Source organism: Solanum tuberosum, unplaced genomic scaffold (assembly GCF_000226075.1).
Source record: "Solanum tuberosum cultivar DM 1-3 516 R44 unplaced genomic scaffold, SolTub_3.0 scf00290, whole genome shotgun sequence".
In the NCBI taxonomy this organism is placed as follows: Eukaryota; Viridiplantae; Streptophyta; class Magnoliopsida; order Solanales; family Solanaceae; genus Solanum; species Solanum tuberosum.
This window is the reverse complement of record NW_006239226.1, coordinates 398,329-421,710: the sequence shown is the minus strand read 5'-3', so window position 1 is coordinate 421,710 and position 23,382 is coordinate 398,329. Positions and strand designations below refer to the sequence as shown.

General features: G+C 36.1%; 6 protein-coding genes across 10 annotated transcripts; 1 reads left to right on the top strand and 5 right to left on the bottom strand.

The window, feature by feature from the left end:
- The first annotated feature begins 2,064 nt into the window (after positions 1-2,064).
- On the top strand, positions 2,065-8,915 carry LOC102588407 (translocase of chloroplast 120, chloroplastic). 2 transcript variants are annotated; one of them, XM_006359603.2, is made up of 3 exons: positions 2,065-2,255; positions 2,974-7,196; positions 8,617-8,915. In XM_006359603.2, exon 2 carries the CDS (start codon positions 2,993-2,995, stop codon positions 7,100-7,102), a length of 4,110 nt encoding a protein of 1,369 aa, XP_006359665.1. In that variant the 5' UTR covers positions 2,065-2,255; positions 2,974-2,992; the 3' UTR covers positions 7,103-7,196; positions 8,617-8,915. The 2 variants fall into 2 exon arrangements, with proteins under 2 accessions (XP_006359665.1, XP_006359664.1); XM_006359602.2 differs by having other exon boundaries at positions 8,594-8,915.
- Positions 8,916-9,606: 691 nt separating this feature from the next.
- On the bottom strand, positions 9,607-10,173 carry LOC102588083 (dirigent protein 1-like). The gene has a single exon (XM_006359601.2). The coding sequence runs from the start codon at positions 10,171-10,173 to the stop codon at positions 9,607-9,609; it is 567 nt and encodes a 188-aa protein (XP_006359663.1).
- A 1,317-nt stretch (positions 10,174-11,490) lies between these two features.
- On the bottom strand, positions 11,491-12,290 carry LOC102587761 (dirigent protein 23-like). Its single transcript, XM_006359600.2, has one exon. It carries the CDS (start codon positions 12,108-12,110, stop codon positions 11,559-11,561), a length of 552 nt encoding a protein of 183 aa, XP_006359662.1. The 5' UTR covers positions 12,111-12,290; the 3' UTR covers positions 11,491-11,558.
- Positions 12,291-14,819: 2,529 nt separating this feature from the next.
- LOC102579686 (putative amidase C869.01) lies at positions 14,820-20,450 on the bottom strand. 4 transcript variants are annotated; one of them, XM_006359659.2, is made up of 10 exons: positions 19,758-20,448; positions 18,871-19,085; positions 18,440-18,679; positions 18,121-18,319; positions 16,832-17,957; positions 16,451-16,759; positions 16,112-16,326; positions 15,773-16,015; positions 15,386-15,584; positions 14,820-15,270 (listed from the first exon to the last, which is right to left on the bottom strand). In XM_006359659.2, exons 5-10 carry the CDS (start codon positions 17,048-17,050, stop codon positions 14,917-14,919), a joined length of 1,539 nt encoding a protein of 512 aa, XP_006359721.1. In that variant the 5' UTR covers positions 17,051-17,957; positions 18,121-18,319; positions 18,440-18,679; positions 18,871-19,085; positions 19,758-20,448; the 3' UTR covers positions 14,820-14,916. The 4 variants fall into 4 exon arrangements, with proteins under 4 accessions (XP_006359721.1, XP_015170004.1, XP_015170003.1 ...); XM_015314518.1 differs by having other exon boundaries at positions 15,773-16,326; positions 18,871-18,964; positions 19,758-20,450; XM_015314517.1 differs by having other exon boundaries at positions 15,773-16,326; positions 19,758-20,449.
- LOC107063080 (putative amidase C869.01) lies at positions 18,526-20,215 on the bottom strand. The gene is made up of 4 exons (XM_015314496.1): positions 20,201-20,215; positions 19,758-20,075; positions 18,871-19,085; positions 18,526-18,679 (listed from the first exon to the last, which is right to left on the bottom strand). Exons 1-4 carry the CDS (start codon positions 20,213-20,215, stop codon positions 18,526-18,528), a joined length of 702 nt encoding a protein of 233 aa, XP_015169982.1.
- A 130-nt stretch (positions 20,451-20,580) lies between the features above and the next one.
- LOC102587102 (uncharacterized) lies at positions 20,581-23,382 on the bottom strand. The gene is made up of 4 exons (XM_006359599.2): positions 23,131-23,382; positions 22,480-22,613; positions 21,930-22,246; positions 20,581-21,153 (listed from the first exon to the last, which is right to left on the bottom strand). Exons 1-4 carry the CDS (start codon positions 23,279-23,281, stop codon positions 20,802-20,804), a joined length of 954 nt encoding a protein of 317 aa, XP_006359661.1. The 5' UTR covers positions 23,282-23,382; the 3' UTR covers positions 20,581-20,801.

Below are 23,382 nucleotides of genomic sequence, written 5' to 3'. Positions count from 1 at the left end.
TGTCAAGTTCATCAAGAACGGATGATGCTTAAACTATATTTAAAGTTGAGAAAATTGTATGAAATAACAAACTCTTGATTCAAATTAAATGTTATAGCCATAGTTTGTTTTATTTGTAATTCGCAGTAAATATCCCATTTTTTTGCCATCTGATTCGGTATACAATTAGCCATTTTTGATATACAATTAGCCATTTTATACATTTCGGTATAAATGTATTTGTGTTTGTATTTGTATAACGCGAGAGAAAAGTGTATATACAAATACAAATACATATATTTTCGTCCTATACACTTATAATTATACAAATTACAATGTATAAATGAATATATATAAAACTGAACAATTTATATTAAATAGGATGTATCTAGCGAATTATACAAATCAAAAGCTCCATAGCAAACATAAAAATTGTTATGGAGTGCAATTATGCAAACCATAACTATAACATACAAATATGATTTTTATGTTTGCTATTAGAGCCGTCAATATGGGTTAGGCCCGTTGGGCCGGCCTGACCTAATCCGTGATTTGATAGAGCTGGACTACGATTTTTTGAGCCCATTTAAGAAAATGACTTTTTAGCTCGACCTGAATAAGCCTGCCAATTTGTAGGACTTCAGAAATATGGATAGGGCCGACCCGTGGGCCAAATAAAAATAAAATAGATTATTAAAAATAATAAGAGTCTAAACTCAAAATCTGTTTAAAGTTCGAAATATTACAATTTAAATACAAATTATGTTTATAAAATATGTATTACATAAAATAAAAATTCCTTAAAATTTCTAGGGAATTACTACATATGCCATAGCCTATGGAATATTGTCATAGTTTTTGTGTTTTATTATGATTATTGGAAAATAATTAGGTTAATATTTCTATTTAGTTATTTATGCTTTTACTTGAAATCAAACTCAATAAATATTATAAATATAATTTTATTTGTGTATTTGATTAACAACTAGTAACACTAACACCATGTAATATTGTCTAGTTGATATTTTATGATAATATTTTTAAATTATAATTTAATTTAGAAAATTATAAAAAAATATACTTTTAAGAAAAGAGGGTTGGCCCAACAAAGCCACCACGTACTTGTGGGCTGGGCCAACCATTTTCTGGCCCACACAAAAAATGGGCTAGCCCGACCTGACCCATCAAATTTCAAAGCATGTATAGTTTAACTCGGATGAGGTGGACCAACCCATATTGACAACTCTATTTGCTATATGTGAAAGTCGCTTTTTAAAATTAGGTTACTTTTATAAGTGTGTTAAAAACTTAAAATAGAAAAAAGGAGTTAAACTGAATTAAGTGGCATGTAAATAATTTTTTTTTAAAAATTAGAGTATTTTCTTATAATCTAACGATTCATCACCATCGGTTGCTTCATCAGTAAATTAGCAAAAGATCATTATACCACAATTTAATTTTAAACTGTTGCTTAATCTCGTTTATATGAAGCCTCCACATATAAAAGATGTAGGTTACATGCATTAAATTACTAATATAGTATAAAAGTTGTACCATCATTTAAAGTTAACTATCATAGATTATTATTCTATATCTTAGGCTAATCTAATTGATGAAATGGTTAATGACCATAACTACAAATTAAACTAGCTCAAAATAAAATTTAAAAATTTAAAAATCTTAACTACAGTTTAAATTCGAAGATTTGAATCCAATCAAATTATTAGATATTCGACCCAACTCAATCTTAATTAAAATATTATAAGATAAAGAACTACTACTATTTATTTTCCGTCTCAATGTTTGTCATTAAGAGTCCCCACCCACACCTCTAAATGTAGTCAGAATATATAAAACTCATTAATCATAAAATATAAACACACACAAAGAAAAATCTAATTAATATTTTTTTTTCAATACAGTTTTTTTTTAATTAATTTAAATTTTATATTAAATGAAAAGGGAACAAACAAATGAAATAGTGATAGAGAACACGTGATAAATAAAGAAATAGAGTGTGATTTTTAGGACCGTTGGATCTGAAATCCCTTAACCCTCTGAATCCGTCGATAAACCCCTTATCCTCTCAAAACTTCACCTACTGCTCTTCTTTTTCCTTTTTTCGCCTCTTCAGAAATTGAGGTAACCACAAGGAAGATCCTCTCTTTTCTCTCTTTTCACCAATCTTAACCAACACCTTTTTTCTTTCACCATCTTCATCATCATCATCATCATCATCGTAATCTACGTAGACGGATCAGAATCGACATAGACAGGTACTTTTCGCTTTTCTTTTGGTCATTTCTACTGTTTTTGTTAGTATCCTTTATACTGGGGGTTTTAATTCATAGAAATGGGTTATCTGAGCTGTTTAACTGTGGTTGATTCAATTTCTGGGTTTTTAGTCTTTTTGGATTTGCTATATGGGTCCGACGAGATAATGTGATTTTTTGGGTGCTAGGGTTTATTTTTGGCTTGACTCATGGTGCTGATATTTAATTCTAGACGTATAGTTTAAGTTATTGTGAGATCTCTTTTTACTATGGTTAATTGGATTTCTGGGTTTTAGTTCGTTTGATTAGAATTGAAGAGAATACTGATTTGTAGTCTAAGCTATTGTAAGATCTCATTTGATATGGTTAATTGGGTTTTAATTCGTCTGGTTGGTTCATGGGTACTAATAGATAATGTTGTCCTTTGGATGTTTGGGTTTTTCGCCTTGATTGTTGTTTGCTGCTGATTTGTAATTCTTGAAAAAAAAAGTTCTATTGGGTATTCTGAGCTCTATTTTAAAATTTTACAGTAGTTGATGGAGTTTTATCAGTTTGTATTGCTTTATGGGTCGGAATAGCTAATTTGGTCTTTTGGGTGCTAGTTTTTTTTCTTTTCTTGATTTTTGTTTACTGCTGATAGTTTTGTGATTTGGTTTTCTTTTACTGTTATTTTTTTGTGATTATAATTCTGTTTGATGTTGATTTTGTTCTGTGGATCTAGGTTTTGTTGAAGTTTATTTATGATGGAAAATGGGGAGGAAATATTTGGCAAGGCCCGAATGGACGAGTGGAATGGTGTAGTAGATGAAACTATTGAAGTGCGGCAGGAGGATAAGGTAGCTGTGGTGTCACATGTATCAAAGGAATCGGAAGGGGATGAAGTATTTGAGGAGGCAATAGAGCCAGAATCTCCTGGTTTTGGTGTTGAGGATGGAGTTGTTAGTGAGGGAAGAAATGATGGCAACTCTGGGGATATTAATAGTTCTATTGAGGACAGTAGGAACTCTGAGTCAAGGGACGATGTTGAGAACTTTGAGGAAGCGGTTGAAGTTTTGCATGAGATGCAGCATACTGATGATGAGTCTAATCAGAAGGCGGATGTTATCTTGAAAGAGGAGCCTTCAGTTGAGAAGCAAAGTTCTCATGAAATCGCTGCACCGGATGAAACAGAAGTGGTTGAGAAGAATATCATAGTGGGGAAGGGTAAAGATGACATGTCTGAGGTTGCAGATCTGGGTGCTGCTATAGAAACTGAAACTTCAGTAAATTGGGATGAAAGGAAAGATAATTCTGGTGAACCAACTGAATTTGACAATGGAGTTTTCGATCATGTGAACTTGGGAGGAACTCAAAGTCATGATGATGCAAAGGAAACAAATTCTGATCAACAGGATCAAGAGGTTCATGGAAAATTGGATGCTCAGGATGCCAATGAGGCGGAAGCGGGTAATAATGTTCTGCAGAACCAGGTTCATTCATACAAAGATGCTTTGCTGCATGACGAAAAGAAGGTTGATGTGTTTGAAACATCTGCTGTTCAGCCTGCTGGGCATCAGGACACTGCTGACGTCCACAACAATGTCTCAGTTAGTTCTGGCTCTGTGCTGAAAGATGAAGGAGATACCGAATGGGAAGGAGTGCTTAAATCTTTGGATTCTGATGTTAAGGATGAAGAGCAGAAAGATATTTTCCCTAATGATGCTTCCACAAATGGTCACCTCAGTGAAAGCTTGAACCCAAGTGATGAACTCAAAGAAGAAGCAGGGCCTAGTCCAGAACGGATTAATGGTTATAATATGAATGAAGAGCAGATAGATGTAGAAAGAACAATGCCTAGTCCAGAACTAGTTAACGGTAGTAATAAGGATGAGGAGCAGCAGATAGATGGAGTAAAAGCAGTGCATAGTCCAGAACCCGTTAACGGAAGTAATAAGGATGAGGAGCAGCAGCTAGATGGAGTAAAAGCCATTAGTCCAGAACCAGTTAACGGTAGTAATAAAGATGAAGGGCAGCAGTTAGATGGAGAAAAGGCCGTGTGTAGTCCAGAACCAATTAACATTAGTAATAAGGATGAACAGCAGATAGATGGTTCAGACAACGACTCTGTTTCTATTCTACAAGGAGGACACTTCCCCGTAAAGGCAGAAGTGACAGAAAAAGAATCAACTGGTCCAGAACTAATGGGTGATGCTACTGATGATCAAGGACTGAAATTAAATGAGTCCCCTACTATGGAACCAGGAAATTTGAATGACAGGACCAATGAGCAGAAAGATGTTTCCGTTTCTGACTCTTCAGCTTCTGTGAACCATACCGGAATTTCAGTAAGGGGTAGAGTGACTGCAGATGATGAAATGTCTAAATCATCAGAAGCGTTGCCGTCTGACAATCATGAGAAGGTCTCGAAGGTTTCTCAAGATGCAGGGGTTGGAGTTGAGAAAGTTGCAGAGAAGGAATCAGTGTCAGTTGTTGTAAAGGGCCTGAAACAAAGTGTTCCTAGGGTTAGGGAACCTGAAGCCAGATCTGCAACGGAGCACCCATCATCTTCCAATGCATCTGCAACTCGGATACCGGCACCTGCCGGCCTTGGTCGTGCTGCCCCACTATTGGAACCGGCTCCCCGAGTGGTTCAGCAGCCTCGTGTAAATGGAACAGCATCTCCTGCACAAAACCAGCTTGTTGAAGAATCTACAAATGGAGAGGCTGATGAATATGATGAGACACGTGAGAAGCTCCAGATGATAAGAGTCAAGTTTTTGCGTCTAGCTCATAGGAATGGACAGACTCCACATAATGTGGTTGTTGCCCAAGTCTTGTATAGATTGGGATTGGCTGAACAGCTGCGGGGGAGAAGTGGAGGTCGTGTTGGTGCTTTTAGTTTTGATCGTGCAAGTGCTATGGCTGAGCAACTTGAGGCAGCTGGACAAGAACCCCTGGACTTCTCTTGTACAATAATGGTTCTTGGAAAAACTGGTGTTGGTAAAAGTGCAACCATAAATTCGATATTTGATGAAGTTAAGTTTGACACTGATGCTTTCCAGATAGGGACAAAAAAGGTTCAGGATGTTGTTGGCACTGTGCAGGGAATCAAGGTTCGGGTGATTGACACTCCTGGGCTTCTTCCTTCCTGGTCAGACCAGCGCCAGAATGAGAAGATCCTTCATTCTGTCAAAAGGTTTATTAAGAAGACACCCCCAGATATTGTTCTGTATCTTGACAGGTTGGATATGCAGAGCAGAGATAATGGTGATATGCCATTGTTGAGGACAATTACTGAAATTTTTGGACCATCAATATGGTTTAATGCCATAGTTGTTCTGACACATGCTGCGTCTGCTCCACCTGAAGGCCCCAATGGTACTGTAACAAGCTATGACATGTTTGTAACTCAGCGCTCTCATGTTGTCCAGCAAGCAATACGTCAGGCTGCTGGAGATATGCGCCTTATGAATCCTGTTTCGCTAGTTGAGAATCACTCAGCATGCAGGACTAACAGGGCTGGACAGAGGGTGCTGCCTAATGGACAGGTTTGGAGGCCTCACTTGTTACTTCTGTCATTTGCATCAAAAATTTTGGCTGAAGCAAATACATTGCTTAAATTACAAGATAGTAGCGCACCAGGACAGCCTTATGCCACTAGAACAAGATCCCCTCCTTTACCTTTCCTATTGTCATCCCTTCTACAGTCAAGGCCACAGGTTAAACTACCAGCAGAGCAATTTGATGATGATGACGAGGCTTTAGATGATGATCTGGATGAGTCTTCAGAGTCGGAAGATGAATCAGAATATGATCAACTGCCACCTTTCAAGCGCTTGACCAAAGCACAGCTGGCAAAGTTGTCCAAAGAGCAGAAGAAGGCCTACAATGATGAGTTAGAATACAGGGAAAAGCTCTTTATGAAAAAGCAGTTGAAGGAAGAGAGGAAGAGGCGGAAGATGATGAAGAAAATGCAAGCTGCGGCTGAAAGTTTACCACCAACTGATCCCAGCGAAAATGTAGATGAAGAAACTGGTGGTGCATCATCAGTGCCAGTACCCATGCCAGACTTGGCGTTACCTGCTTCATTTGATTCTGATAATCCAACTCATAGATATCGATATCTGGATTCTTCAAATCAGTGGCTTGTGAGGCCTGTCCTAGAACCCAACGGTTGGGACCATGATGTTGGTTATGAGGGCATCAATGTAGAAAGATTGTTTGTTGTCAAAGACAAGATCCCTATATCTTTGTCCAGTCAGGTTTCAAAGGACAAAAAGGACACCAATCTTCAAATGGAAATTGCAAGTTCAGTAAAGCATGGGCATGGAAAAGCAACTTCTTTAGGTTTTGATATGCAGTCAGTTGGTAAAGACCTAGCTTATACTCTTCGCAGTGAGACCAGATTCTGCAATTATAGGAAGAATAAGGCGACAGCTGGTCTTTCAGTGACTCTCTTAGGTGACGTCATGACAGGTGGTGTGAAAATTGAGGACAGGTTGACTTTTAATAGACGGGGATCGTTGGTTGTGTCTGGGGGAGCCATGTTTGGCCGTGGTGATGCTGCTTATGGTGGTAGTTTGGAAGCGACGTTGCGAGACAAAGATTATCCTCTTGGTCGTTTCCTCTCAACCTTGGGGCTCTCGGTTATGGACTGGCATGGAGATCTTGCTATCGGATGCAATTCACAAACGCAGATACCTATTGGACGATACACAAACTTGATTGGCCGTGTCAACATTAACAATAAAGGGTCTGGACAAGTCAGTATCCGTTTGAACAGCTCAGAACAGCTTCAGATTGCTTTGATAAGCTTAATTCCACTTGTCAGAAAGCTGATTAGCTACTCTCAACCAGCACAATATGGATGATGATGAAACTAAGGCCAGACAGCGCACCATACAACCATTTGGTGACTTACAAATCACTTCTATAGTGGCCATTAGCTGATCGGCATCACTGAACGTGAGTACTCATTTTTTTTTTACCTAGTTTCTTTCTTAGCCTTAAAATGCATGCTGTTATTTCTCGTGAGCATTTTATGAAGTGGTTTTTGTAACTTTTTTTATGGGTAAAATACGTTATTTTGTTGGTATTACAGTTATTTTCTTCCATGACAGTGGTACTGCTTTCTAGTTTCAATAGCTTTTGGGTTATCTCCATCTGTTTGCATAGTTTCTCAACTGGGATCTGCTGTGGTTCTTGTTTTTCGTGTTTGACCACTAATGAATTGCATTTGTAGTCCTTGTACTTGCATTGTATATGTATTTTGACTTTATACTTGGCCTTCACTGTTATCGCACACTGTTTGGTTATAATCTTTGGTAAAAAACCTTAGGGTGCATCAAGATAATGATGCTGGAAAATTTTTTATGCAATAAAGAAAACTAGAAGGGGGAGAAAATGGAAAAACCCTTTTACCTGTTTCTGTTCCCATAAGAGTGGATGACGTGATCTGTTTGCCGCTTCAAAATTTCTACTCTCATGTCCATAACCTCTGGTGCAATGATATATAGAAAGAATGCATGCCAAAAGTTAAAAGCATTTTTTATGTTTCTGTCTAAATACATCCTTTTCCAATCTGATGAAGAACCTCTGTTTTGATGTTCTATTTCAAAAAAAAGAACCTCTGTTTTGATGTTGGATAAATTCTACTGTTCAAATATTTACTCAATGTCTTACTCTATGTTGGAGAATGGTGAAGTTGATAATCAGAATTCCATCAGTGACCTAAAAATTTGTCCTACTGTGGTTAAGACTAGGTAGAGTTGATTGTAAAACAACTTGTCTTATACCTTGTAATGTAGACTTCTCATTTTGCTTTAGATATACCCGTATCAAATGACTGTGCAATGGGCAGAAGTTCTTTGTGGGCATACAAAGTATGCAAATAATTTGCTTTAAATTGATCAAGCCCAATTCCGTTTAGTAATGCTGCAGGGTTGTACTACCATTTTGTTCCTCTTCACACCAACCAATTCAGGTCTGCATCTAGTAATGCTGAACAATTAGACTACTGAGTGTTCATCTAGTTGGAGTGAGAGCTGGATTGATTTATATGAAGTTTGCTATTTACTGGAAAATGTTCCTATGCTTTTGAAGCATTATTTGCATTGTGTTCAAGGAAAAGTGATCTTGTATCTAAATGATGCTTCCCAATTAACAGCCATAATGCAGTTATATCTTCTTTAAAGATGCAATTAATTAGGTTTCCTGTTCTAGCATAGGAGGAAGCAGTAGTTCAGATTAAATTGCTGTGTATTTCAGCTTTAGCTGTATATTTGATTCCAAGTAGTTTGCAAGGTGGCATGTTGTTTCCATGTTGACAACTTCCATTGTTGATATAAACTAACAATGTGCAGATGCAATTTATTTTCTTGTGAAGAAAGGAAGGACTTGCACTGTCTGGCTTCGCTAGGAAAAGTGGTTTTCCAGATCATCCAAAGGCATGCCATTGTAGCCTAAGAAGAGTTTAGCTTACGCTCGTCTTCAATTTCCAATTTTGTTTATTATCATAATGCTGAGATTGGCTTTGCTTGTAAACTCTTTCGGGTTAATCCTCCTAGACTCAAACTTCAAGTCTTGTTTAGTTAGGTTTTTAAATGTTGATGATGAAAAATGGGTTAACATTATAGCAAGTAGAATTGGCTATTGCAAGTGCGGTTCTGTGGTCTTCTTCTTCTTCTTTATGTTTTCCTTAGTCTTGATATTGTTTTACGATATTCTGATGGCTAGAGTTTGTTTCCGAGTTGGATGGATGCTTGTTCTTGTATATTATTAACAAAACATAAAGGCCAAGTGGAAGAGCCAAAGCAGAATCATGATCATCTGCAGTCTCTTTACCAAACATAGTGGCCCTCAATTTCCCCATTGCCCATCAAATGGTCTTATCTTTTCTTTGATTGGAAGTACTGCTCAATAATTATTTTGATATGTTTATCGTTTTCCTATTGTTTTCTACGAATCCATGTGATCCTCAATGGACATCTTTTTTCGATTAGTGTAGAGATTAAACATTGTGCTGATCGAGTCTTCCATATCAACTAGTTTCTCTTCGTCGACTACTTCTTGGACCATATCTCTTCATTTGGTTGGCACGGTCATGGAAGTGTTTTGGTATATTATACACATATTTTTAACTTAAGAATACAACATTTAAAATGTTTCCGTATCTACTTTTTCAAAACTTTGTGCTTAATCAAATTAAGATACGTAAATTGAAATGGAGGAAGTAAAATACCGCATATGATGAATCTAGAGGGTAACCGGGGGATCATCCTTCGCCTAAGGTCGTCCCCTCTCATAAGTCAATAAAAACTTTGTTTTAATAAGTTTATCAATAAAGTAGTAGCGACTTTTACATCGAAACAAGAATTCAATAATGAATTATTATAAGATTATACTCAACAATAACAAGTTTATCATTAGAAAAATAAGTCTTCCCAGTAGCGACACCTTTAGCAAGCCGGAAAACACCGGATCCACCAATAATCGACAATTCTCTGTATTCTTGCGATTCCGCAACCCGGCCCATTACACTTACACTACTACCATTATAAGGCCCATTAGTGAACACAAAATTGAAGTCGAAAAATAAGGCCAACTCACTCAATGATGGCGATCCATGGATTCCCTGAGCTCGGCCCACTTGTTTCGAATTAGGATCCGGCCCAACAGTCAACGGGTTGTCGAACATTCTCAACATGCCAAAGAATGTGGGTGATTGAGCTGTAATGTTGGCTTGAGCAATTATAGGAGCTGTTTGGTTATCTCCTCCAAAAATTTCATGAAAGTAGAAGTGAAATTTGGTGGTTTTGGTGTTTGCATAAGGGAGATTTTTGAACCATTTTTCAACTGCTTTTGGGCTTTTATCTATGGCAGCTGCTGTGGCAATTGTTAATAATACTAAGCTTATTAATCGAATGACTATTTGCTTCTCCATTTTTCTCTTATTGGTAGGAATTGATTGGAATTTGGAAGAAAGAAAGATATATAAAGAGTAGTTGAATGTGATCTTAATTTTATTTGTACTATTGTATAAGCAAGTAGTCAGCCTCGTGGCTTCAACTACAAATCTCGACTAATAGCCGTTAACTTTTATTACTCTTTCTGTTTTTATTTTTATTTTTAAATGATCCACTTTGATTTAATACAGGGTTTAAAAATATATAAAAAAAAACTTTTTAATGTAGTTGTTAGTAGTCTTGTTCAACTTGTGTTTTTCTGTGAATGATCTTATTAAAATAAGTTTAAATCTATACATAAATAATAAATCGATGATTCTCTTAAATTGATTTTGTCAACGGTAAAGCAGTCTATTGCAGAATTAAATTTACTCTTCTACAAGAAATTGTTTTTTCTTCTTCTTTCTCTTTCTAGATGCATTTGCTTCTTTTCCACCTATTAACACAAATTGCTGATCATCCCCAACAAGCGAGACGAACGTGGAAAGGAAATACGACGATTTCGGACCCGTTGGGCCATAGATTTCCCAAGTAATATTTGGAGAAAAATTTGGCAAATAGTGTTTCGATTCTTTATTACTGACTTTTCGCGGTTGATTGCACCTCGCACCTTTAAGGAGTCGATCCTTGTGAGGAGGAGGACTCTTCTCTTGCTGTCAAAAGTGCTTACTCATGGTTTGTCCATACAATTTGTCATTATTTAACAAATATCCCAAATTTTCAAATACTAGTTTTTTCTAATATTTGGGCCAAATCTTATTATTGGAATCTTTTAAAAATTAAAATTTTACACCAAACTTTTATCTTTTACAAAAACACCCTCTATAGTAGTTGTTTGCGTTGTATTACATAATTTTTTACGTAAACACCAAAGTAGTGATGAAATATTCAATGAATATGAAAGTGATAATATGATTGTTGATGAAAATGATGAACAATCGGCTCAAGGTATTAAAGTCATGTGTTTTGTCTACTTCACGATGTATGAAATGATGCCTGTTGCACTCACTCCAAACTACCATATTGCTCCAGTGTCATGGACACTACTTGTTATTTGTTGAAACGTAGATCCAATTGACTTGTAATACAAACTTATGGTTAGTTTTGACCATTTTAAAAATTTATGGATATAAATCATATTTTTTTTTAAAAGTGAAATATGTTTCCCAAATACATGATGAAATTTCACCCAAATAATATTTGAAAATCTATGGCCAAACGCTAGTTTCATCTTTCTCGACATGTTACCTTACTATAAACTCGAGCCGTTCTATGATGATGCCAAGAATGAAATATTTGAATTGCCTGAATAATATCGGTTATTATAGAACTAAAAAGTTGCTTACAAAAAATAAGAAAAAATTCAAACATATGTGACAATTGTAACATTGTAGCCAACAATTGCATCACCATTAGAATTTGCCGAATTAGTTTGAGCAAGAGCATACCCACGGGCCAACCGAAAAAGCCCGGTCCCACCAACGATAGCCATCTCACGAACCGGGTTCATTGCCGGGTTCAAACTCAATAGGCTAAATGAACTCCCTTGATAGATACCATCTGTGAACCCATAACTAACCACCATGATAAGGCCCATATCAGTTTGACCAGCAGACCCATATAGTCCGCGGGCTCGACCTACTAGCTTTGAAGTTGGTTCAGGTCCAATAGTAAGTGGATCATCAATCATCAACAAAGCCCCAAATAAGGTACTCGAATTGTTAGTCCCTGCAGCTTGTGCAATTTGAACTGCACTTGGATTTGATCCACTGAGTTTGTCATGGAAGTAAAATTGAAGGGTTGTAACCACCTCTTTGCCTGTATCAACCCTCTTAGCCCATGACGTTTGGTCTTGGGCTTGAGCCACCCATGTAAATATGATCGCAAATATTACAAGCAGAACAACTTTACCCATGACCTCTCGTAGCTAATGTTGCAAAGAGAAAAGAAAAGAAAAAAAGACGAGATATAAGTTATCCGGTTACTAAGCACTTGTTGACTGTTGCAACACAAAATTAATCAAATAAGATATGATGAGGGATAGTGCTATTTATAAGCAGAGTTAAGGAGATTAGTTATAAATGACTGATTGGCATGTAAACAAATTAAGCAAACTGCCTTGCTAACTAATCTAGCCCCACATAAAAGTTGGTACAGTTTTTGTTGAATTCTTGAGAAAATAAAATAAAATGTAGAGTTTTCAGTAATGAGCATAAAGTCAAGTAAGGATTTTGCAGTTGTAGAACATTAAATCGTGCAATGTTTGCCCTAACCAAAAATAGGTGTAATTTTCAAAGAGTATTAACAACATAGGAGCAGGTGGGAGAAATCGGTTATTTCTATACTCACGCAAGAGATAATTAATCTTTTAGGATCTAATAAGATTTGTTTGGTTATGCTGCGTCAAATTTTATCTTACTCCTTGTTTTCCTTTTTTCTACAAAAATTGTAATACTAATTGAATTAATGTTGCTCTATTTAGAGGAACTAAAATCTTTATTGACATTTATATAAAAAAGTACTCCGATTAGTTATAAATATTCATATTTATTAATGTCGCAAAATATAATATATTGATAATTATATTATTGCCACCAAATCCTTTATTTGTTATAGTGCAAGCCTGATGTCTTGTACGAAATTATAATGAAGAAGAGTACTTAAGGTGTGACCAGAAGGTTAATAATGTAGGTTGAGCATTATGACTCTTAAGTTCAAATTCCAATATAGATAAAACACTAGATGATTTCTTTCCGATTGTTTTAGCCTTGAAGTGACATTATCACATGAAATTAGCTAAAATGCGCACAAACTGATTCAGTCACCATGATTAATTTTTTCTAAAAAAAGAATAGACAAATAAGAGTTGGTAATTGTGTGTGTTTAGTTCATCAAGTTTACCTACCCCTTAACTACTATATATTCCAAGTGTGGGCGTCAACAAAAGCATCCAAACTCAACAACAATTGAAATGACACACCAACCACGAGAGTGTCTCCTACTCAGAAATTAACAAAATTAGTACTACTGCATAAAAACATGATTCGTTTTAACTCATTCGATTGTGATGAATTATTGATCCACTTGCTTATTTGCCTCCATTAATTTTGATTCGTCCAGTTCAATTTATTTAAAAATTAAATTAATATATAATTCAAATTGATTTATGAGGAATTTAATTGGTACTTTAATTATTTTTTTATAGAACAACAAACAAAGAAATTAAAACTTATTTTTTCTGTCTCAATTTATGTGATGTAATTTACCCGTTCAAATTATATAGAAAAATTTTGCATTCCAAAACTACAGTTTAATATTTAATTAGGCATCAATTGCCATCACAAAAATTGGACGAAAGTAAGTATTTGTTCAAATCCTACTTTATTTTTTCAATTCGATTTGGTTCTTTTTCATTTTGTAATCATGATAGGTGTTGGTCCTAAGGGGTCTGATTTGATAATTTGACGAATAATATTTCGTAACGTCTCTGTTTATTAGTTCATCAATTTATTTACTCACCCCATGACTATGCTTAATTAAAGCATCCAAAATCAACCGTCATTAAGGGATCGTTTGGTACAAAGATGCATAATGCAGGGATTACTAATGCATGATTAGTAATGCAAGGATTAGTTTTTATCAAGTGTTTGGTTCATGTTTCCCATTTAATCTTATGTTTGGTTTAGAATTCTAGAAAAAATTTCTTTCCTATTATACCCTTGAGTTACTATGAGATTTTATATTTCATTTAATTTGTCAAATTAAATACTAAAATATATTTAAAATTTTTTGAGGTGTGATATGCCACCATAGAGATCCTTGATAATACGGTATATTAACCTTAAACTTAACATAGATTTAAGGCTACTTAAATTGTTCAAATACACAAAGCTTATTTTTTTTAAAAAATAGTTCAAGTGGTCAATCGACGAACTACATTTTAAGAAAAAACCCGAAAAAACCAACTCAATATAACAAATCAAACATGGAGAAAAAAATATTAATTTGTGAAATCATCAAATTACATGGAACGAATTTGGAGAATTTAAAAGAATATTTATAAATATTCTCATATAAATAAAAAAAAACATTAAATTACAAAAAAAAGAAAAAGGAAAAAGGGGATTTGTAATTTAGGGGTCTTATCCAAGGATTGTTAAACCTTGGATTAGTTATCCCTCCCTTTTCTAGTGATAAAATAAGACCTTGATTGAGGTATAACTAATCCATGGACTGGATTAAATAAAGTAACCAAACAATGCTTTTGTTGGACTAAATTTTAATCCATTGACTATTTTGATTAATACCTCCTACCAAACGGGTCCTAAAGGTAATAAAGCAAAGGAAAACTTCCTTTGTTGCTGGATTGAAGACTTCCCAAACAATAGACCACGGGAAAGCTGTCATGGTTCAAACTCGACAAAAATACTCTTTAATTATGATCTCTTTTTTTTCTTTTTAGATTGACATAATTATTACTATTAAATTGTATATTTATCGAATTATGAATATGTTAAGGGCAAATTTAGGAAAGAAATTAAATACCTTTTTGATTTTGTCAAACATCAATTATTTTGTTCGGAAGAGAGTGTTTGATTTTTCAAATTCGATTTCTTTTCGCTCTTTAAGATTGAGTTACATGCCTCTCTATATTTCAAATAAGAAATGCACACAGCAAACAAAAGGAACATAGTACATATTTTTCTAATAGTAGTACATTTTTAGGGCAAAAATGTAGGAGGCTTTCTAATTAGAGTTGCTTGCTCAAAGCCATAGGCAATTTCAATTAATTTAGGCTCTGAGCCTTTCAACCCACTAAAACAAGTGCCAATAGGCACCCCTTTGTCATAAGCAGCTGGCACACTAATTGCTGGAAATCCACCAATTGCAAGAACTGCAGCAACACTAGAGCCAGCAGTAACCAATGCATCCAACTTATACTTTTTCATCAACTTTTGGAATCCATTTCTTGTTAATCTTGACAAATTCTTCAAAGCTTTCAATTCTGTTTCCCCAATTCCATTTGTAGATTCAGCTGCCAAAAATATATCTTGACCAAATTCCTTTAGCATCTCCTGAAATGAGAAATCAAAGTTGAGTGACTTTCTGTGAAACTGAAACTTAGTTGGATGACAACTAGTGAAGTTAATTCGGTCAATCTTGTAGATTATTTGATCATGAATAACGTACCAGTTCGGGATTTTTTTGATTGAAGATTATTATATCTGATAAGGATCGAACAGGGGAATCGATTAGCTCTTTTAGATAAACATTTAAGGCTATCTTGAATTCAGCCAATACTGCTGATGCTTCACCACTCAGATTAAAGTCTAAAATTGTCTCAAGGTTGGCTATCATCACATTGTCTACCAAGACTGCACCTTGTAGCCTGCATTTGAGGAAAACAGGAAATTGTCTGAATGTATAACGATCTGTTAAGTAAAATGGTCTTTACACTCCAACATGATATTAAAATAGGCAGAGACTCTCACTGCCATCCGTTATATCTTCATTCTTCACAGATGACGTACCTTTTTAACAAATAATGATATCTTCAGAAACAACTAGCTAAGTTACCTTAGTGTTTGGAGATGTTTCTCAAAAGCTTGAGCGAGGGCAGGATTATTAGTGAAATTGAAGAAGGGGTCTCTCACTATTCCAATTCGCTTGCTGTTAAGGCCATCTACTTTCAGAAATTGAGTATAACCACCACGAGGAATGAATTTAGCTGCTGCAGCAGTTGCAGCTGCGTCATTGTGGTCAAAGCCTACGATGGCATCAAGAACATGAACAGCATCTGCTACTGTTCTGCCAATTGGCCTGTTCAACCAACGCATATGACAAGTTAGTATTGTTGTATTGGTATCATTCAGAAGAAGTATCAAATTAACGGATGTGGATTTAGAATGTGTGTACCCAACAGTGTCTTGTCTAGGTGTAACTGGGATGACCCCTGCTCGACTAGTGAGTCCAACGGTTGGTTTGATGCCTACAACTGCATTGGAACTGGCCGGGCATAAGATTGAACCACGGGTCTCTGTCCCTATTGACACAGATACCATGTTTGCTGCCACTGATATTGCTGATCCACTACTCGAGCCACAAGGGTCCGTGGAGAGAACGTAAGGATTCTGCATAGAAAAAGTGTGTACCGCTCATTAGTTCATTGCATAACTTTCCCATCATAGACTGCTTTTTGGTGGTCTTACTATCGGAAGTATTCTTTTATAGCTGTAGTTGACATATATAACTTACCTTTCCTTGTCCACCTCTAGGGCTCCAGCCATTGGGCGCCTTTAGCGTTCGAGAGTGAGCCCACTCACTGAGGCTAGCTTTCCCTAGTACAATCGCACCAGCTCTTCTCAGCTTTGTCACTACACCCGCGTCACGGGGTATCACTGATCCCAGTAATGAAAATGATCCAGCTGTAGTGTTAAGCTTATCTTTTGTTGCAATGTTATCCTTAAGAAGGATTGGAACACCACGCAACATTGACAAAGAGCTTGCTGACTCGTTCCTCTCTTTGTCAGCCCTGTCAGCTTCCAAGAGTGCATCGGGATTTATCTGTTAAAGACATAATTAAGTAAATAAGAATATATTTTTATATGAGATAATTACACATTTCAACATAATTACCTCAATGACACTTTTGAGAACGGGATTAAGCCGTGAAATTTCTCCGAGGTAGAACTCCACGAGCTGCCTCGATGTAAGCTGGTTTTGGCTAAAAGCAAGGTGCAGATCGGTAATGCTAGCTTCTTTAATCGAGAATGCATGGCAAATATCAATATACGACCATCCAAAAAGTGATATGGCCGTAAGAGTAAGTAATGCGGACAAAGAATAAACATTCATGGCAAGCAGACCACCTAAAAAGTGGATCTAATTGCACTTCACTCTCCAAATTATTTATGATATTTGAGTCCACAGGCTCTTTAAAATCTCTATTGAGTAATTTATGCCGGCAGTATCCGGCAACTGTCTCCTTATATGGAGGTATATTTTAGATCGACTAATTAGATCCTGTGCCTTATTCTTTCTTGAATTAATCAACAAAAGGAATAATTCAGCTGGGTGCTATTATTCTGAAACAGAGAATGAAATCTAGTCATAATAAAGAATGGGTATAGAAGAATAAAAATAATAAAAAAAAAAAATCCTCAACAGGGGATCAGAAGAGAACAATTAAGTGAGAAACAATGTCTCTGAAATTGGGGGGAAAAAAGAAGGAAACTATTTAGCTCAGCTAGTCAAACTTGAAGAAACTGTTTTGACTACGACTAAGAGATTTAGCATTGTGCAGTAAATAAAAGCATTCTATTCTATTAGTTCAACATTGCACCATTAGCTCCACATTCAGCAGCAAGCAACGTTCTTTGCTTTCTTCATTCCAAATATACTCGATCTTCAGGGTAAAGCAATATTAAATTACAGAAGGAGGTCGTCGAACTTTGCTAGATTGCTCAAAGGCATAGGCAATTTCAATCAGCTTTGGTTCAGTACCCTTCAAACCTCCAAAACAGATGCCAAATGGCATGCCATCACTTTCATACCCTGCTGGAATGGTTATTGCTGGGGCCACCTATTGCAAAAACGGGAGAGGCACGACCATTGCATCAAGCTCATGGTGGTTCATCATTTTCTCAAATCCATTTTGTGAAAAGTTTTTCAACTTCTCCACAACTTTCTTCTCTTCTTCTCCATATCCGTCTGTCTTCTCGGCTTCTACAAAAGTATGTTGGTCAAACTCAGCAAGTTGTTCCTGTAATCAAAAGGTTCATTGGACATTTTCATGTTACTTCAAAGTATGTAAACCACAAAAAACAAATGACAATTTTTATTCCACTTCCATCCAACTGTTCCTGTTTCTTGTTATTAGTTTTACTTAATGCCTAAAGACCTTTGTTGCAAAGTAAAGTGCGTACCAACTCAGAGTTGTGTTCATTAAAAGCGATAATGTCGGCCAATGACCTGACAGGAGAAGTAATCAACTCTTTCAGGTAAGCATTGATTGAGCTCTTGAATTCAACCATCATCACCAACGCTTCACCGCTGTGATTTGAATCCATAATCTCTTCAATATGTGGTATGCTCAGGTTGTCTACCAGAACTGCTCCTTCTTGTCTTAAATTCCAACATCAAGTCCACCAAATAATTACAAATAAAACGAACTAAATAGGACTTGTTATTTTTATTTGTGATTTTGCAGATAAAAGGTGACTTTGAGGTAACAAAGCTTCATACCTTAACAAATCTAGGTGATGCTCAAAAGCTGATTTTTCGATTGCTCCATGTATCATTTACACAAATGGGTGTCTGACAATGCCTATTCACTTCCCTTTTAGACCGTCTTCCACGAGAAACTGTTTGTAGCCACCCTCAGGAATATATTTAGCTGCTTCCGTGGTGACTTCATCTCTTGGATCTGATCCAACAATTACATCAAGCATGTAAACTGCATCTGTAACATTCCTGCATATAGGCCTGAATAACAAGGAAATGTTCTGTTTAACACAGCTTCCTTAAAAATTAACATCAATTTCCTGAACACACCTTAACTTGTGCAATGATATGATAACAGAACACTGGTCAGATTTCGGATAATTACTCTTCTACTTCTTGTGTTAATCAGTAGTAATAAATTTAAAGAAAGCAAGTAAAGAAAATACGCTCACCCAACAGTGTCCCAGTGGGGCGTCATTGGTATGATCCCTGCCCAACTTGTGAGCCCAACAGTAGGTTTCAGCCGTACAACTGAGTTATGATCCGCTGGACAGATGATGGAGCAGTGAGTTTCAGTCCCAAGAGAGACTGCTGCCATATTTGCAGCAACAGATATTGCACAGCCACTACTTGATCCACATGGTGATCCAGACGGGCAATATGGATTCTACATATTTTGAAAAGGTAAATGTAATACATTCTTTGGAGGAGCTATTAGATGCTTGTTATGTTAAAAATTGGATAGTTAGTCTTAGGAAGCTCGAAGATGATATATAATACTCTTCCTAGCTTTACCAATAAGAAGATGTATTCAATTCTATACTAATAGTTCTGAAGCATGAAAGATTATCCAGACAAGGAGCTTTAGGCTGGTAATCTGCACAATCTATCGACAAAATATAGTCATCTCCTTTCAGAACTATAGCTTCTTACTCTGTCTACATTCCTCAAATTATTTTTCACGTTTTGCTTTCTTGTTAGCTGTAAGGACTATGTGACACATACGACCAAGGGGTTTCAATCCGGAAACAAAGATTAAGTGATGAAACTAGAACTAGGCTGGAATATCTTTCTCATGTCGCATGCAGCTAGCGATAGACCATAGATTTTGAAAAATTATCTTTAAATATTTTCAAGTTACGAATATCTGGTTAAGACCAATATTTATCCAGTTTTGGGGTCAAAGTTTTTAGGTGTAAAATGCATGTCAAAACACAAGTTCAAAACCTCAAAATTTCAAGTTCCACCTTCAAAATCTATGGGAAGAGAGTATCATCATATATATCAATTGATCAAAGATGTTTCTCTAATAAAGAAATGGAGAAAAAGAGTAACGAACCACTCCTTGTCCAGATCGAGCACACCAGCCATTAGGAACTCCACTGAGAGAACGAAACTCGTACCATTCAATCATACTAGCTTTTCCCAAAATAATAGCACCTGCATTTCTCAATTTCTCCACCACTCCAGCATCTCGCCTCACTTCAGAATCAGATCCCAGCAGAGCATATGAACCCGCAGTAGTATTCAACTTATCCTTTGTCCCAAATGTATCCTTAAGAAGCACTGGGATTCCATGTAACTCCCCTAAAAAGCTTCCAGTTTCACTACTGTCAACTCTGTTTCGGTCAGCCTCATCAGCTGCCTCCGGGTTTACCTCGATAATCCCGCGAAGCAGCGGATTTAGGGTTTCGATTTGGTGAAGGTAAAAGTCGACTAGTTTTCTTGCGGAGCAAATGCGTGGTGGATTTCTTTAATGCTGGTTTCTTCAATCTTGAAAACCGAGCAGTCTTCCATCTTTGTTTTTCTGATTCAAGATAATTAGTGGAGATTTATCATCAACCTCTACTCCCTTGCCATGTGCATGTATGAAGCTACCTTTGCTTGAAGTCTCAAACATAGAGCCGATAGTCTTGGGGATTACTTATTATTTTAAGCTTTAAGCCACCTGTATTTGGTGCCCCAAGAAAATGTTTAAAGTGTAATGTTGACGGATAGGAAATAAAAAAAAACTATAGTTAGCTGTTCATTCAATTTCATCTTTACTATACCTGCTTGCAAACAGAAAATAAAATTGTAATATTGACATTTTGAGATGACCAAAGTGTAATGTTGACAAGCTTATTGTGGGAAAATAAGAGGTATCAAATGAAGTTCCACCGTACGGAAAATTTCAAAGTAGTTCTTTATTTTCATACTGTAGCAATCAACAATGATTTTGGGAATCAATAACATACGATTCCAAAATACTATGACGTACAGAGCAAATGTAGACACAAGTATACGCCAACAACATATTACTAAATAGAGAGTAATATAAACGTGATTAACTCAACTACAAATCAATTAAAAGTACACTAAGAAGTGAAATTAATACTAATAATCACTTGCAAGGATTGAACTTGCAAGTAGTTCTTCCATTTCCAGAATTAGCCCTCAAGAAATTCAAAGCTGTATGCATAACTTGTTGAGTTGATCCCATTAATGCCCAATTCATATGTTGAATAACACTCAATGGATGATATGGAAATTGTACACTGTTATAAGAATTCAAAAGTGCAGTTGTCCCTTCTCTTAACAAAGTTTTATAAGGTTCTCCTCTGCCTTGCATTCCTTCCCATAATGTTATATCACTCCCATATTTTCTAGCAGCAATCAGCCCAAATACAACACCTACTTTCAAATCTGGATTTATTACTTTCCAGTAGCAGCGGTATTCTGGCATCATCCAGCTCCTACAGGTAAAAAGAACGTCACATTTCTATATTTAAAATAATGTAATTTTAACTTTGAGCCTAGTCAAGGTTCTTGTTGTACAAATGTTTTCATTGTGTAACAAAATTGTACTAATTTCTTTATCTGATGTCAATATTTAAACAATGTTTTTAGCCCTGTTTGACTATGCTCCACCGACGCTGGGAAAAAATTTATAGCAACAAAAGTAGTTAAAGATGTGAACACAAATAATGGTCCAGATGTACAGACCCCATAAAGACAATTCCTTTTTAAAGAGAGTAGTTTAGCTATGCATTTACTGCTACAGTGTAAAAGATTTTGCATAACTGTGCATTTAAATGGTTGTAGTAAGGTGTCGTTTGGTAGCTGGTTTGGAGATCAATCATGCATGTATTAAATTCTGCATAAGTGATACCACATTTAGCAGCTAGTTATGAGGTAAATTATTCATGTATAAAATTAATATGGTGTTTGGTTTGCAATCTAAAACCCACATAATATATATATAAGTTACGAGGGAATTTACGTATAATTTTATGCCAGATAGAAGGTGAAATTAGTAATACATGAATAACTAAACCCTTCATAACTAATCACTACATAAAATAATACATAAATTCCCTTATAACTAATCAATATATTACTTATACCTGCATAACTTTAACCAGCTACCAAACGACCCCTAAAAGTGTTTTATATTTCATGTTACTAATCTCACTTTTTAACATATGAATATATCTTCTAGGTGACGTTATCAAGAAAATGTTAGACTTACTGATGTGAGCAAGCTGAAGCATCCAAATAGGGGAAATGAGGCATTGGGGGTAAAGGAGGCCATGAGGGTAAATGAGGCAATGAGGGAGTAGGTGGATATGGAAGTGTTGATGGTGGTGTAGCAGGGGAAACAGGATTGGGGTGTGGCTGTGGGTATGAAAATTTTGGACAGAAAGACATTGGATCTGAAGGCTGAGAAATCAAAGGATCAATTGTGTACATATTCATATCAAACATCCTAAATATTAATCTTGGTGACTTTCCTGGTCCTCCTCCTGTCCCACATCCTCTTTTCCCTTGCTCATTACTGCTTGTAACCTGTGAAACAATAATAACAATTACGTCTCAATCTCAAACAATCTGAGGTGGATCATATGAATCTACATTCATAGTGTCACTTCATTTAAGCTCATCAGTCTCATGCTAATGTCATGACGAGTTGATTTCTCAGATGTTCAGTGTGTTGAAGTAAAATGGAATCAAGAAGAAAAGTGACTTTCTGAGAAATCAACCATCCGTAAAGAAAAAAAAATGAAGTACTTTAGATAAACCTGTGCAACACAGCCACTCAAATCTGGATTTCCATCAAACTTCATGGCAAAATTTCCTAGCCAATTTGTTGTATCTTCTCCCCATGTTGTCATTTGTCCATTGTTGTCTGGGCACGCCATTGCTACATTTATTCCTGCACACAATTTGGCACTCAAAAACTTAAGTAACAATGCTAGTAAGAAGAGGATTCTTTTCGAGTCTAATCAAGATTCAAGACTGAAAAGGGAGCTTTGATGCAATGTAAAGAGTCTTTGTCATAGATTCAAACAGTGGAAAGTAACTCTACCAGAAATGTAAGGTAAAACTACGTACAATAAACCCATTGCGATCCAACCCTTTCCCGATCCTACGCACAGCAGGAGCTTTATGCACTATGTTGCCCTTATAACCAAGATTTTCAAGATTCAATTTTTCTGTTATAATCCAAGAATATCAAGAAGTAGGACAAAACATTGGATAAGAAATATCAAAAAACCCTGTCCATAACGGGAGCTTTCTGCACAGTCCTGCCTTTTAATCAAGATTTTCAAGACTCGATTTTTCTGTTATAATCAAGAAGCAGGACAAAACATTGGATAAGAAGTACCAAAAACAGAGTTGATTATAATGTCATATGGGAACTTAAGTAGTAATTAAATAGTTTTAGTTACCATTTAGAGGATAATCAAAGAGAGAGATTTGGCCATCTTTGCATTGGTCACAGAAGACAGTTCCAGAGACCATAGTATAACCATGAATTCCCCGAATGGCTGCTGCAACAATTAGAAAAGCTGTAAAGTAAAGTTTTTGTGACCAATCCATGATGTTCTTTTGAGTTCTGATGGCAAGAGAAATATGGACTACTTAAGTAGTAAAAGCCAGTAATGGGTTGGTTTCGACTCCAATCTTGAATGTGAATAAAA